Source organism: Neofelis nebulosa, chromosome 5 (genome assembly GCF_028018385.1).
Source record: "Neofelis nebulosa isolate mNeoNeb1 chromosome 5, mNeoNeb1.pri, whole genome shotgun sequence".
Taxonomy (NCBI): Eukaryota; Metazoa; Chordata; class Mammalia; order Carnivora; family Felidae; genus Neofelis; species Neofelis nebulosa.
In genome coordinates this window covers 16,944,405-16,960,594 of record NC_080786.1, presented here as the reverse complement: position 1 = coordinate 16,960,594, position 16,190 = coordinate 16,944,405, and the positions used below count along the sequence as shown (strand labels likewise).

Here is a 16,190-nt window from a genome sequence, read left to right as displayed (position 1 = left end):
TCTTGTCACAAGGAAGCACACGGGGTGGCGGGAGCGCAAACACATCTCCAGTCCCACCGCCAGGTAATACGCGCTTGTTGGCAGATAACCGCCGAACCAGCCACAACAATCATCATTTGTTATCTTGGTGCCGCGTGGAAGAATTTCTGTGCAGAGTTCATTCTTTCACTCGTTTTTTTTTTCATCTGACGTTCATTGAGTCCCTCCTGTGTACTGGGCGCTCTTTCAGGCACTGAGGAGCCCTGAGCGGGGTGTGAAGAAGCGGTTTCCGGGGGTCCTCTGCGCGGCGACTGCGGGTGGGCCGGGAAACCCATGAAGAGAGGACTGTAGTGGCACTTTGGCTTAATGCCCGAGAGGCTGGGAAGGAAGGGACTGTTCAGAGAGAGCATAAGGCAACAACGCTGACACATACTGCTTCACTTGTACTGGCTTTCAAGAATCTCTTTTGGAAGGAGGGATGGCCATTTGGGAAAGGAAAGTGGAAGTGAGGGTCAGCGAATCAAGACGTGAGTCCACCGTGTGCAAGAACGATGAGAAGGTGAACAACGCTGAGATTCGCCAGCCCAAGTGTGATCCTTGATGGTGGTACTTCTGCTTGTGTAACACTGACGTGTGACCGACCTGGTGCTTGTGCGTGCCATTGCGTCCCTTCACAATGGTTTATCTTCTGACGCCCACAGTGATCCGATGAGGGGCACACTCGCATTTTCTACAAGGAGAAATGGAAGCTCAGAGAGGTCAAGCTGCTCACTCACAGTCACATAGTAAGTAGCAGAATTAGGATTTGAACCCAGACCGGGTGGCTTCAGAATTCACACTTCCAGTCACATGCCTTGACTTACCTGTAAAGATGGAAAGTTCCCTTGAAGGAAGGAATATCCAAAAAAGACCTGAGCTTGGGGACCGCTCAGAGTTGGAAGATTGGGGAAAATTTCATTGTTCTTTCAAGTTTTCTTTAGCAATTTCTTTTTTAGGAACCACAACTCAAACACTCTGCACCTCTCATTCTTCTCAAGAAATTTTGAAAAATCACTTACAAAAGAAAAAACACAACAGTTACAGCATCTCCACAAGCTTAATTCCATGTGGAAACTCCAGAATCTTTTAAAATGCGACCCAAGTGCACCCTTTTGACCTGATGATGTGCTATGCTTATCCCCGGCACTAACAATATCTTCCTGTTAGTGAACTAGGAGGTGCGGGGAAGGAGTTCACTGTCTTTCTGCTTCTAGAAGTCAGTAGACAATGACTGAGGGGGCTGTGGCACAGCTTTAGAATTTTGGATGTTGGTTTCATTCTTGTGCCAGTTAAGCTTTGGCTAAAGGAGTATATATGGCCCGCTGGCAAGAGAGAAAACCAACTTAGGGGCGGGGCGTCCAGAGCTGTCCCCTCCATCCCCCACCGCCAGCCCCCAAATCTGGCAGTTGAGCAGGCCACATTTGGCCTGAGTTACTGCTCCTGACACTGTGTAGAAAAACGCCCTTGGAGCACTGCCAAAGGCCTCTGGAACCTCGGTTTTAGCTGCTGCCAATCTGCCTGCTGGGGGTTGGTTTCTCAGCAGGGAAGATGTGGGAGGGGTGTGTGTGTGTGTGTGTGTGTGTGTACCTTCTAATTCCTGTGTTTGCTTCTGGGGGACTTTCCTACTTTATTGCTCTGACTGGAAAGAAAGGAGGGCATTATTTCTGTACCCTTAGCTGCTTTCTCTTTTAGATTTCCAGTTTTACTTTGGGTCCTTATGCTGGGACAACTGTGTGTCCGTCTTAGACGTAGTCTATGTATTCTGAAACTCGCTGACAGGGGTGTGCCAGCCTCTTGCCGAAGGAGTTCTGTGTGGTCATAAGGATGTCCCTGTCTTCCGCCAACACCTGGGTTGAACACTCCTCCTGAACCCCGGACCATTTGCCTTCTAATCCCTGCTCCTGGGTTCTCATCTGTGTGGTCTTGAACAGTTACATAACCACAGTGCCCCCGGTTTCCTGCCTGTAAAGATGAAATACTCAGTCTGCCTATCTCCTAGGGTCAAATGAGTTAATACATGGAATATGCCTAGAACCTAATGGGGGCAGTGGCTGGCTCATAGTACATGCTGCACAAAGGTTAACTATTAATATTGTCGCAGTGTTAATATTTGACTAGACTCTAGAGACGTTTCTGTCATTTTCTCAGGTAACAATATGAGTCACATTCTTTTTTTTTTTTAAGTATTTATTTTGAGAGCGTGAGTGAGTGGGTGTGAGTGGGTGAGGGGCCGAGAGAGAGAGGAAGAGAGAGAATTCCAAGCAGCTCCATGCTGTCAGTGCAGAGCCCAACGGGGGCCTCGAACTCACAAACCGTGAGATCGTGACTTGAGCCTAAATCAAGAGTCAGACACTCAACCAGCCGAGCCACCCAGGGGCTCTGTTAGTCACATTCTTAAGATCGGCCTTAACCCATCTTTTCCCAAATACTCTGATAAGCAAGTGTTAGCTGTTATTTTTGTGTTTGTATTTTGTGTAGAGTTCACAAATTGGAAACCCTGCTGTTGAGTAAGTATGCTTGCTGTGTCCACTTTCCAGATCAGGGAAGCTGAGGTTCCGGAAGCTAAAGGGACTGCTAGTATGTGGCAGAGTTAGGCACTTGGGTTATGCCTTCTGTCAGCTGGGATGCCAGACCCGATTCTCCGGCGCTGTGGGAGATCATCTTATCTGCTGCCCCACTGCTTCGTCCTAAAGCCTCCGCACAGGGAACATCCTTACCCTAGATCAGGGCTCTTCAAACTCAGCACTATTTATAAATTGGGCCAGAGAATTCATTGGGGGTAGGGGAGCGGAGCAGGGCAGGCTTGTGCATTGTCGCATGTTTAGAAGCATCCCTGGCCTCTACCCACTAAATGCCAGTCGCAGCCCCCAGTTATGACAGCCACACTGTCTGGAGACAAAATGTCTCTTGTGGGGCGAAACCGATGCCGGTTAAGAACCGCTGCCCTCGATTAAGGAAGATGCAAAGAAATGTTGTGTGGGGGGGAGGGTGGTGGAGATGTAGGGGTTGGCTCTTACTTGCTGAGCGCTTACTGGGTGCCAGGCAAGTTGCAAACATTACCTCCCTTTCGCCCACAGGAATTTGAGGATGGTCTGCGTTTTCATGAAAGAGATACGAGGGCTCAGAGAAGTAAGGAAAACTGCATGGCCGTTAAATTACTGGCAGAAGAGGGATCCAAATCCAGGGTCATCTGGCAGCAAAGCCCACACGCTTCCCAACACTTCCTACATACGGTTTTCTGCGGGCTTCTGGTGTTTTAGTTCTTTTTAGGAATCAAGAAAACCCACACAGTGAGGATTAAATTGGTTTCAAAGTTATTTTCAGGCCACTCAAATGAGCGCACACCTGGAAAAACAAAACCAGACCAAAAAACTTCTTTGCAGCCTAAGTGGGGCATCATTTTGTTGAGAACGGTGGCTTTGGCTAAACGGCGTAATCGCGCTTAGCGTTCTCAGACCTGAGAAGATAGCAAGGATCCCCAGGTGACAAAGCATAATTTCCTCTCCCTCTTCCTTGAACACAGTATTCCAAAAAGTATCCCCTCGTAACTTTTCTGTTAGGCTGGTATCGACGTGGTTTTTAGCATATATTAATAGCACATAAGCAAAGAATTTTGTATCTGAGATGATATGTATTTTAATGCCCCAGTTTTAATCAACTTTATGTGCAGGAAATTTGAACAGATAATAGGATGTCATTTATTAGTGCAATAATTGCTTTTTTAGAAGTTATGGGGATCCTGATTAGAAGTAGAATATTGAACTGAATCATTTGGTGTTGAGATAAACTCTTCAGGGGGACCTTAATATTGCGATGCAATTAGCTTCATCTATACATGACTCCCGAGACCGGTTCCCGCATTTGTTCAGTTAATGCAGATCCATTTCTGATGCCTCTCAGTTCAGATCATTAATAAGTAGTTAGATGTGTCGGCCTGTTAAGTGGTTTTAAGGGAGAATTTATTTGAACCCTGTCATAAGCTATCTTAGTATGTCCTAGAAAATAGTGATAGAAAGCATCGTCTGTTAAAAACGTCACCCAAAACAACCTATGAGATAATTTTCGGCTATGTTCTTTGAAGCAAGAAAGCGTATTATAAAAATGAAATGTAGGTGTTGAACGTGTCATGGTCCCTTATGAAAATATGACAGCACTTCCCATGGTAAAAGTCAGTCCCAGGAATAATTTCTGCTGGCCGTGAGCCCAGGCAGGTGTAGCTGTAATGCGGAGTGATTAGTGGATTCTGAGCCTCTCTCTCTCTCTTTTTAAAGCCCAAACTATCTCGTCACATTTAACCATGTCTGGAATCAAGTCAGTGTTTGGAAAATTATAACCATGAATTAAAAGAAAGGGAGGTACATAATCCTGCAGTTCTCAAATTTGAGTAAATAGCCCTGAGCAGACCATACCCAGTGATGTTTCTAGCAAAGAAAATAAATGAGGGAGATGGAAAATGAGAAGGTAGAAAGGCTGTGGGTTTTAGTGAAATAATGGTGATGTGTATTAAGCCATTTCAGTCTCTTTCGCAAAGGCTGAGAGCGGTGTTGTGCTTTTAAATTCCTAATTCTAAAGTGCAGAGTTCCTGGTCCCTCCCCTCCCCGTGGTTTTGGGGAGGAGTTAGACGAGTTAAGACACGTTAAGCAACTAGCACAGCCCCTGGCACCTAGTAAGTGCTCAGTAAATAGCAGATACTATTAGTTCAGGCTCTTCCTGTGCAACTCTGAACCCGCTGCCAACTAAAAGCCACTGCCAGAATTCCATGGGAGAGAACGAAGGCTTCTGGCTTCTGGTGAGCATAAACACACACGCAGCCTGAAGCTCTCAGTGTATTAAAGTACTTCACAAGGTGGAGTATTTAGTAAGGACCTGGGCAAAGGGGAAGCTGACAGAGTTCCCATGCCAAATGGACTCAGCAAAATGTTTGGGATTCTCTGAGGTTAGGGCGGTAACAAGACATTTTTATGCGGTGGTGTCTCGAATGTTACTAACGTGCTTAGGTTAGGAATTATCTGGAGTGGGACGGGGGTGGTTACGATGCCTGTTTCCATGCAGCAGGCGTATCTGGGGTGGCGCTGAGAGTCTACATTTTAACGAATTCCCAGGTGATGGTGATACTGCTGGTCCGGGGATCAAACTTTGAAAAGCATGGCTTTCTTTCAGGACTCCGAAATCAAAGTCTTCCTCCCAGGCCCCAGCCCCTGTTGTTGTCCCCTGCTTGTGTTCGGCACCTGTTGCATGTGTGGTCAGAATAGCAGGGATTCTCATAACCCAGCTCCAGCCCTCGGCCAGGATCCCGGGTGACCCGGGCAAACACACACTCCTTCAGGGTCACGGGCAGGTTACTGAGTCAAGACTGCCAAAGCCCCGCGTTGATGTTTTCCTTCTCTCCCCACCCCCTCCCTCCTTTGCCTGCCCCAAACCCTGGACTAATCTTGGAGCTGCTTAATAACAACAAAGCCAGCAGCCGAGTGAGGAGAGACCATTTCAAAGCAAAGTTTTTCTTGTTTGGCAATTACCTAATTTCACAATGTGATTCACAGATTTGCAAATCCCGTGCGTGTGGAAACAAACCGCTTCTCCTGAAAGGTGATTAAAAGAGCTGATCCTCCCAGTTCCTCCCCCACCTCCCGCCCCAACGAAGAGGCGACAGGAAAACTAAATGAGCGACAGTTTGTACGGGTTTTTTTTTTTTTTTCCTCTCGCACGCTAACGTTTCGAGCCATGTAAATTACATTTTAAGAAAACGTCTACACCCGCGCTCGCACGCGCATGCGCACACACACAGGCAAAAGGAGAATCTGGTTCTAATTACTTGTACTTTAGTTGAACTTTGGCGTTTCCTTTGACTTTCTCCCTAATGTATGTGAGCTGTGGGCCTTGCAGTCCTGCAGTGTGTCCACAGAAAAAGGGGGAAAAAATCCAGACCGGCTCTCTTTGGTGCCAACAAAAATGAAGCCCCACTGAATGTTTTGACCAAATGCAACACTTTGCTATTCTCCCTTAATTAGCTGAAATTATTCCCTCCCACCGGGTCCCGGAGCGCTGGGCTCAAAATTCCCCTGGGGCCATGCAGGAAATGCCTTTTACTTTACAACTCCTTTTTCTTTTAAGGCTCAGCTGCCCAGAGAGTGCATTAAAATACTGTCTTAATCACCGAAGGTTCTAGTAAAAAGGCAGGGCTTTCATAATGTTTGATGCCTGCCTGCCGCTAATCAGGCCCAACATAAAATCCTGAAATCTGTCAACATGGTTTAGGCAGCACTAAATTAGTTCTTACAAAGAAAAAAAAAATAGTATACAGTGCTCTCTCTTAAAAATGTTATCTGCTACTTAATCTAACCTTTAGAAAAATGCCAAGCATGTTAGGAATCGTGAAGGGAGCTATTGTTGGAGACTTTCTGTGTGTTTAAATGACACTCAGGTGTGTTGTAACAACAAGGGCATTTATACTGTGTTTTCTCAGGTGAGTCAAGTTCGCAAGTGCCAAGGCCTCTTAAACAGGCAACAGCATTAATTCTTTCTTCGGTGTTCTTTTATTTGGGGAACGACTTAGCCCCCCCCCCCCCCCCCGGAGTTGTGCGGCGTTTGAAAAAGCTGTGTCGCTTGGGAGCACTGGCGTTGTGCTTTCACACCATCTCAGTCTGTGGAGATTCCCTCTAGTTTGTTTTTGTTTTGTCTGCAGACCTCTGAATTTGAAGCCCTTCACAGAGTAGGGCTTCTCGAAGTGCTGTCTGCGGACCGGTGCCAGTTCCTAAACTGCCCGCTGCCAGTCCGTGGTGAGACAAGGGCAGGAACTGAGAGCAAGTGCTTAGAAACTCTCACGGCAATTTGACAGAGTTAATTTTATGTCTAGTACATCTTTCTTTTTCCCTTGAGTCGTAGCTTGTGTTTTAGGCATCTCCTTTCCGATGCCTTTTTTTTTTTTTTTTTTCTGAAAATTAATGTTTTGTTTGTACGTTCTTTTCCTAGGGATTTGTTTTCAGTGAAGTTTATCACTCTGTGAGGGACTGGGGTGGGGAGTTAGAATGGGTCCTCCTTAACCTCAGATAGTCGGAAAAGTCACTGATTTCAAGAAAGTCACTGATTTCAAGCCAGTGCCTTCTCCCCCACCCCCGCCCTCCCTCTTACCCTCAGGAATTCTGTGGCTGGTTGCTGATCTGGACCACCCTTTGAGGAGCATTAATTTAAAGGCAAACAAGACCTGTAATGAATTTTTCTAGAAGGAAAGGCGATTCTAGCTTCGTTTCCCTAGTGACAGCCATCTCTGTGTTGCAGGGATGGAAAGGTTTCAAACGCGGGCTAGAAGCTTCTGCCGGTGCAGGTTTGGTTGGCCTCACTGTCTCCTTTGGCACGTGTGCAGCCCAGGGCACCCCAGGTGCTGACTCTGCTCTGGGCAGGGACCCACGAAACCAAGCATCCATCTCGCCCGAGCAGCAGAAGTTCTTCCGTCTTGGCCATTCCCTGACGAAGCAAGGCAGCCCATCTGGTCAGCGGTTCGGATGCCACGTTGGAGGCTGCTGCTTACTGGGGATGCAGTCACCAGACAGAACTGAATAAGTCAATAAGTAAGCAAGGAAATAAATAAAAGCAGGAGGCAAAAAGCAGATCCAAATTATTCCTCAAAGACTGCTTCCCCAAACTGAAATCACATCAGGATGGCTGGAGTGCAGTTGTTTTATTGAATGACACAAGCCTCTTGTCCCCCTGGGAAGTCTAAAAACTGCTTTTTTGGCCTGCCCGAGATCGCTGAATGAGCTAATACAGGACACATTGTCTGCTGAGCCTGCAGAGTTTTCGAGCAAAAATTTTATCATTCCATAGACTGATTGTGCTTGCCTGGAATAAGGAACAAAATGTTTGAGACCTCTCAAGGGCATTTGATGAATCTAACTCTAATTTAAAGGGACTAATAGATTATTGATTTAAGCAGGATGACAGTGAACAGATCAATGGCCAAGCACTGTGTAGCTCTCTTAAATACCAACAATGGCTAGCGAGAGGGGAGCCCTGGGCTGTCCCCCTCCCTTGTCTCCCACTGTCTTTACTGGTGGTGGTCGGAGGGGAGGACAAGAGGGGAGGAGGAGCACTAATAAACTTTGCCAAAGTATATTTTTACTGAAAAGTCTAGAGGTTGCATTGAAGCACAAATCTGCTTTTATATTGATGCCATATCCTGGTTGTAATTCTAGAACTTGTCTTGACGTGTTTGCTTAAGGCTAGCTTTGGCATTCAACCATACCACCGAGATTTGCTTTTCTGTTTTGCTTTGCATTGTTCTCTGGGGTATAGGCCACACAAAGGAAATACAGGACCATAGATTATCAACTTGGAGGGGGTATTTGAATATCTATAGCACCAACATTGAATTCTTTGCCACCGGTGGGACAAAGATGATTGTCTTTGAAGATGACAAAGATGATTGTCTGAAGATGATTCTTTCTTGGCATGTATGAGTCTTTCCTATTTATGTTTGTGTGGGATTCATTTTCGGCATTTTTAAATTACAAATTACAAACCACAACAGAAAGAATTAATTCGTGCTTCAAAACACAGCCTGGTCACCTCCTCTGGGAAGTCTTCTTTGATTTCACTGGGCTCAGTAGGGCTGTTAGCTCTCTTTGTCATTGTACTAGAACCGCCACAATTTGGACTCACCTGGGATTTTTTAAAAAGTTTATTTATTTTGTGAGAGAGAGAATGAGAAAACGAGTGGAGGAGGGGCAGAGAGGGGTGGGACAGAAGATCCCAAGTGGGTTCTGTTTAAAATAGCCCAATGGGAGACTTGAACTCCCAAACCTGGTCAGATCATGACCTGAGCCACGGTCAGAAGCTTAACTGAGCTATCCCTGTGCCCCAGGATTTCTTTGTTAAACACTGATACCTAGCTCCCGTTCCCAGACGTTCTGGCATATTAGTTTTGGGATGCAATCTGGACATTGGAATGTTTAAAAGCACCCTAAGTAGTTCTGATGTACAGCTAGCTTTGAGAACCGCTGTATTGTATTCTCATTGTTGGTTTACTTTCCATTAGGCCGAACCATCAAGGCTCAGGGACATTACTGGTGAAATCACCATAGCCTTAATAAGTGTAGAGCCATCATGACTGATTGCTTACAATGGAACATTTCCTTTCACGGCAACTGTTCAGGAAAAACGTGCTGAATTCATTCATTTATTATAAGTGATTCTGATCTGTAGAAGACGACTTTTACCAAACTTTGTGAAATGTTTTGGGGTTTGTGAGGTCTCTCCCCTTTTCAAAAGTGTGCTTCGCCCTGAGTTTTTTGGGTATTAAATTGCCCAACTTCTCTTTCCTCTCTTTGGGAGGGTGAAATGCTGGATTCCCTTTAGGACATGTATTTAAAGTGACATATTTATGGAAATTACCACCCACTTTTGAAATTCAGGGCATAACTCTGACAGCTGAATCCAGCCCTAACAGAATTCTATTTACAACTTTCCTAGACAAGCCAGATTAGCTGTTCTACACGAGCGAGTAGAACGTGGAAACACACAAACACACACACCACACATTGCTTCTGGGGAGAGCACAGTGCAGGCTTGATCACGGTGGTGACGACACAGCTCCGTCAGCGTTGTTGAAACAGTCGGGTGGAGGTGAAGCCATACAAATAAAATCTGGGAGTTTGGGGAGGCATTTAGGGAAGGACTCACTCACGTTGATGTATTAGGAGTGACACAGCCTTTCTTGAAGTCAGTTTGTCAACATGAATTAAAAACTAACAAAATATTTTGAAACAACCATACCTTTTGAGCTGGTAATTCCACTTCTGAGAATTGATCTGCCACAGGCATGTGCTGAGATTAGCTACAAAGAGGTTCATCATAATGGAATGTTTTGCAGGAAAAATATTTATGGACGAGGAAATAAAACTCATGACACAGTAACTTAGAGTCCCAAACAGAATCTACAGTAGAAGTCCACTTTAGTAAACAAGCAAATGAACCAAAATCATTTATATGCATAGAAAAGTGGTCTGGAAGGATATATGCTAAGATGATGACAGCACCTTTCTCTAAGGAGATGGTTTGGGGGAGATGCTCTGCACGTTTGTTTTCTTAGATTTTTAACACAGAGCAGTATTTTATTCTGTACTTTGAACAAGTACTGTTTTCTTGTTGATGTCATTATTTCTCATTTGCTTTCAGTGAAGCTGATTAGCTTAGTGTGAGGCCTGCTTTTGCATTTACAGCTTGAGAGCTGATCTGATAAGCTTTAGTGACATCTCAGATGCCGGCCTTTCTGCAGAACACTTGTCACAATAATGCCAAGCTGCCCAGAGTAAGAGCCGTCTTTGTCCCAGATACCTTGCTTCTAACCGGTAGAGACTGTAATATAGATTTATCTACTAGACCTGCGTTACTCTAATGAATTCATTCCAAGAAACTTCTGAATTATGAAAATACTATAATTATAGTTGATTCTACTCCAAAAGGATAATTAATTTTTTTTTGAGGAAGCAAATGAGTATATAAAAGCTATTTGATTTGTAATCGGGTTACCTAACAACCTAGAGGGGCTCTCAGTGCTTAGAATAAAGAAAAAAAGAAACGGGGACAAGTTCATGTATTAATTCAACAAATATTTATCAATTGCCTACCTACTGTGTGCCAGGACCGCTAGGCCTGGAACACAGCTGTAAATGCTGCACGTAGGTAGGTTGGCCTCATGAAACCCATAGTTGGAAGGTGGCAGAGATAGAATATAAAGTTGTACACAAACTTTCTAAATTTGAATACTAGTTAGAGTTTTACAGAAAATAAGATAAAATAATGGGATGTAGCGATCAGGAGTGGGAAGGGGCTTTCTGTAGAAAAGCCATCTCTGAGGAGGTGACATTTGCTCGAAGAGCTCTCCAATTAGGGGAAATGGTTTAAGGGCAGTAGCCTTAAGTTGGTCGGAGAGCTTGGCCTCTTCAAGAGATGGAATAGAAGGCAGGTGTTTAGAAGTCGATAAATGAGAATGATTGAGTTCAGTGATGTTGTTGCTAAGGGGCTGTATCATGAAGAGCCTTGTGGAACACAGTAATGGGATTGGCTTTGATCTAACTGGTGACTCTTGGAGGGTTTTCGACAAGTAAGGGAGAGGGGTTGATTTTAACTTTTTGAACAGTTATCCGACTGCGCATTTGAGGAAGGGATTCTCGGGTAGAAGCGTAGGGACAGCGAGACCCTTGAGTAGCTAAGGTGAGAGATGATGGCGGTGTGGTAGCCGGATTATAAGATATGAGGGTGGATTCACAGTGTGTGAAGGGGTAGAGTTGCCCCAACTTCCTGAAGGCTTAGCTGTAAGACAATAACGTCGGTAGGATATCTCGTCTGGAAGATTGTGAGTAGTGGAACAACTGGAAATCTTACTCTCTGGGGAATATACTGTATATTCTCAAGTAATTTGGAGATTGGAAGATTCTGGAACATTATGCGATGACTTTGGGTGAGTCACTCCCTTCCTCATTCCCACCATACTTCATGAGCACTTTTGCCTGTGATAGGAAATGAGCCAGGTCTTGCTTTGGCTTTGAACATGCATCTGGAGACAAGGGATGGGAGAACCCTCGGATCTTAAATTCTATGAATTCCTATTAACCATGGAATTTGGGTGGTTAGAAAATGAGATGGGGAATTGTGGTTTTTTGTATGTTTGTTTTTGTTTTTGAGAGAGAGCACAAGTGAATGAGGGGCAGAGAGAGGAAGAGAGAGAGAGAGAGAAGTGGGGTTCACCCGGGGCTCGTGTTTGACCCAAAGTGGGGCTTGTGTTCTTACCCAAAGCAGGACTCACGCTCACCTGAAGCGGGACTCGCGCTCACCCGATACGGGGCTTGAAATCACAGACTGTGAGATCATGACCTGAGCTGAAGTCAGATGCTTAAGGACTGAGCCAGCCAAGCACCCCGTGTATTTTAAAATCTAGAATAAAGAGCTGTATGACTCTCCTATCATTAGGATAACCCACTGCTTCTCAAACATAAATTGTATGTTTGGCAATCTGAGGGTTTTGTTAAAATGCAGATTCTGCTTCCGTAGGCTTGAGCTGGGGCCTGATGGTATGTTTTCTAATAAGATGCTGATGATCTTAGTAGATGGTGATGCTGATTAGAAGGTGATGCTGATGCTGCTGGTCCAAGGACTAGTCTTGGAGTAGCAAAGGTTTTACCAATGTTGTTTTTTTTTTTTAAATCTTTATTTATTTTTAAGAGACAGAGCGTGGGCAGGGGAGGGGCAGAGAGAGAGGGAGACACAAAATCAGAAGCAGGCTCCAGACTCTGAGCTGTCAGCCCAGAGCCCCATGTGGGGCCCGAACTCAAGGACGGTGAGATCATGACCCGAGCCCGAGTGGGACCCTCAACCCAACTAAGCCACCGGGGCACCCCACCCATATTGTGATTAATGAAGGTCCCTTAAGGCTGCACGCTGCAGGCCCTCCCCATATGCTTGCCCAGTAGCTGCTTCTGGCATTTTCTTCGTTTGTCTTAGGAAATTTACTTTTGATTAATTAAGTGAGCAACAGGGTCAAACAAGTCATTGCAGAGACTCTCCGTGGATCGGAAGCGAGGGGCAGCAGAAGAGCTGAAAGAAAAAGCTTCGGGTCTGCAGTGTGAAAATCTGACTTTGGGTCTTGGCTCTCGCGCCGCGCCGTTGATCCGGGACAAGTCACTGCACGGCTCTGAGTTCCTGGTCCTCTGGAGGGTGGCCTGGTGATAAAATCCTCTCCCGCACAGTGCTGTGCTGTGCTGCAAATGAGAGAGGCCTGTGGGCTCTCCCTGTGAACCGCACAGCTCCGTGTCCCTGTCCCACTGCTGTGCCCACGGTGGCAGGTGTTCTTGTGGGCCTATCCTTGCTCCGGTTGTTGCTGAACTTGGGGCCGTGCCCGGGGATTTCACTGGTGAGAAAGAAGTGAACTGACAGATTATCTTTTTTTCTCCCCACCCCCCACCCCCTCCCCACCACAGCGATTGAAACGCAAAGCACGAGCTCAGAGGAACTGGTCCCCAGCCCTCCGTCTCCGCTTCCTCCCCCTCGTGTGTACAAACCCTGCTTCGTCTGCCAGGACAAATCATCCGGGTACCACTATGGGGTCAGCGCCTGCGAGGGCTGCAAGGTGAGTACCCACAGGCCTCTGCGCCCAGTGTGTGCTCACTCTCCACGTGCTCTGGGGGGTGGGGGCGTGACCTGCTCGGCTCCAGAAACAGGCTGCTTTGCCCTGGGCAATGTCACCCCCAGTGTGGCGCGCTGTGTTTATTTGATGGTTTCATTCCTTCCTTCTGTCTCATGAGTTGAAAATTCAGAAACTCCTGCAAATGACTGACTGGGGCCAAATGTTCTAGGGCCCTTAAAATAACATAACAGGTCTTTTCAGGTAACAAGAGCGTTTTGAAGGAGTCCAGAAAAGCATCACCCCGTTTCTCTTTAGAACATGCCGTCTGCTGTCTTTGTAGTTTTATTTTATTTTTAAATGTGACTGACAGTCCACTGAATCAACTTGCTGAGAATCCAAGGTTAGAAATTGGGATTTATCTTCTGGCTGTTTCCTCAGCCCTGTGGCCTTTGAATTACAGTTTGATTTTCAGCCTGTAGGGACTTGCTACTGTGTGTGTGTGTCATAAATTCAGGAGAGCTGGATTTAAAATTCCAGCCTACCGAGTAGGGGAGGCTGAACATGTGTCAGAGAGGATATGGCTGCTTTGAATCAAGTTAGACAATCGCTATCGAGCCCAACAGTCTTAATTGAATGAAAGAGCTTATTTTTTTTTTTTTTTTGAGAGAGAGAGAGAGAAAAGAAACAAAGAATGACTTCATAGGCAAATCCAACTCATCCACAGGCCATTTTTCAAAGGAACTATGGCTGTCTCGAGCTGGCCCTTCCCCCGATATACAGCTTCTTTATGTTCTCTAGGATGGTTGGTCAGATCCGTTCTTTATATGTCTACATTGGATGATACGTTGTAATTATAAACACGTTGGAGTAATATTACAGGGGCTCCCATCGGGTGCTCGGTGGCATTTTGTATTTGGCTTGTCAGAGTTAGTTATTATTTCTGTTTGTACTGGGTAGGCACTGTCGTGTAACAAACCGTCCTATAGCTGAATGAATGGCTTAAAACAACAAGCTTTTATTTGGCTTATGGTTCTGTGGGTCAGCCCTGCAGGCCAGGTTCCTCTGGGTGGTTCATCTGCTCCCAGCTATGGTCCACTGTGCGTTCCTGGTCAGCTGCAGTTTCGCCAGTTGGCTGTTCTTCTGGGGGTTGCCGAAGACTCCTGTTGGCTGGGAACTTTGGTCTTTCCCCCATGTGGTCTCTCGTGCCTGTAGGGCTAGTACTGGCTTATTTGCACAGGCAGGATTCTGGAAGGACACTCAAGGTCTCCAGAGGCCTCGGCTCAGATGTGACATGCTGTCACTTGTGACACATTCTGCTGGTCAAAGTAAGTCGTAAGGCCAGTGATGCTCAGCTGGTAGGAACATAAACTCAGCTTTCTTTCTTTTTTAGCATTTACTCATATTTGAGAGACAGAGAGCATGAGTGGGGGAGGGGCAGAGAGAGAGAGAGAGAGAGAGACAGACAGACAGAATCCAAAGCAGGCTTCAGGCTCTGAGCCGTCAGCACAGAGCCCAACTTGGGGCTCCAACTCATGGACCGGGAGATCATGACCTGAGCTGAAGTCAGACGCTTACCTGACTGAGCCACCCAGGTGCCCAATGTAAACTCAACTTTCTAAGGCAAGAAGCTGGAAAGTCACATTATTAGGGGCGGGAATACAGGGTAAGGAGAAATGGAGTCAGGTTTGCGTGCAGTCTACCGCCCTGAATGCCTTATTGTCTGTGACACAGAGTGGATAGGGGCCCTAGCTTGCCTGCACGGTAGCTCACACACAGTGTGGCATATAGTGGGTGCTTAAAGATCTCGGTTGAACAAACACATAAATGTCACTCAGCCCCTGAAAGAAATTATGTGAGGCTTCCCTTCTTTTCAAGTCCTTTGGAAAAACATGTATCATTTTACTGAGTGAGGCCAGTTGGGGGGAATCCACGGAAGACCTAGGAACATCTCTCTACCTCTGGCATTGTGTTGGTTGCTTTAAAGGCGTGTCCTTTCCTCCAGTAGCTTCGGATAAGGTGGTCAGGCAAGTTCACACAGCAGCCAGTTGGCAGCTGGGTGAAAAGTGAAACATTTGGGCGTCCAGTGGTCACTTTTAATGTTGGTTGCTAGCTGACCCCGCTTCGCCTTGTCCTGAGATTTGGGACATCTGTGGCAGAACACCAGTTCACTCTGTCCGCTGGTTTGGCAATACGTAAATAAACCCTTTCCTGACGACCATTTGAAAGTTAGAAGGCACTCCTTTATTTAAAAAAAAAAAATGTTCAGTCATGTCCTGTCCAGAAATCTGAATGCGGTATGTTGTAACCCAGCTTACCTGCTCCCATTATGTCCTGGGAAAAGAAATGATCCAACGTCTGTCTTCCCCAGCAGCTTTCAGGCCCTGTGCATTAAACTCTTTCACAATCCGCACGGTACACGCTGTTTTCATCAGCTCTTAGTCAGCTAATTCCCCAACCTCTTGTCGTAATTTTGGATTCTGACTCTTTTTAGGAAAAACCCCAACAAAAACAAAACCCAGACCAGCGCAGGCAACTTTGATAAACTTGGTTCCGCTGTTCAGAGCGCTCTTGTGGCACAGCTTTTTCACAGAGTGAAAGCCCAAGAAGGCTGGCCAGCCACTTGTTGAATTTGAGGGGATTTGCCTGGTGGGTTTTGTCGAGCTCTGGAAACATGGGCTGCCTGTCCCCTAGGTGGTCGAGAAAGACTGTGTTTTGGGGCGCCTGGGTGGCTCAGTCGGTTAAGTGGCCGACTTCGCTCAGGTCATGATCTCGCGGTCCGCGAGTTCGAGCCCCGCGTCAGGCTCTGTGCTGACAGCTCCGAGCCTGGAGCCTGTTTCCGATTCTGTGTCTCCCTCTCTCTGACCCTCCCCCGTTCATGCTCTGTCTTTCTCTGTCTCAAAAGTAAATAAACGTGAAAAAAAGTTAAAAAAAAAAAAAAAAAAAAAGAAAGACTGTGTTTTGGCTGGCTGGGACAATGTCGTGCTAAAATTCACCGAACTGAAAAGCGTAAAGTCGAAAGTATAGTGTACAGCCAAAGGAGAAGAAATAACGATTA

The 16,190-nt window shown here is 46.1% G+C and overlaps 1 protein-coding gene across 7 annotated transcripts in view; it reads left to right on the top strand.

The window, feature by feature from the left end:
• The window catches only part of RARB (retinoic acid receptor beta), a 681,957-nt gene that overhangs the window by 523,724 nt on the left and 142,043 nt on the right, over window positions 1-16,190 (top strand). For all 7 annotated transcript variants that reach the window (XR_009261697.1, XM_058729723.1, XM_058729722.1 and 4 more), the window contains one exon: window positions 12,990-13,138. Coding sequence is in view for 4 of the 7 variants with exons in the window: in XM_058729723.1 (XP_058585706.1) it covers window positions 12,990-13,138 (149 nt within the window). In the remaining 3 variants the exon portion in view is untranslated. The remainder of the gene's footprint in view (window positions 1-12,989; window positions 13,139-16,190) is intronic.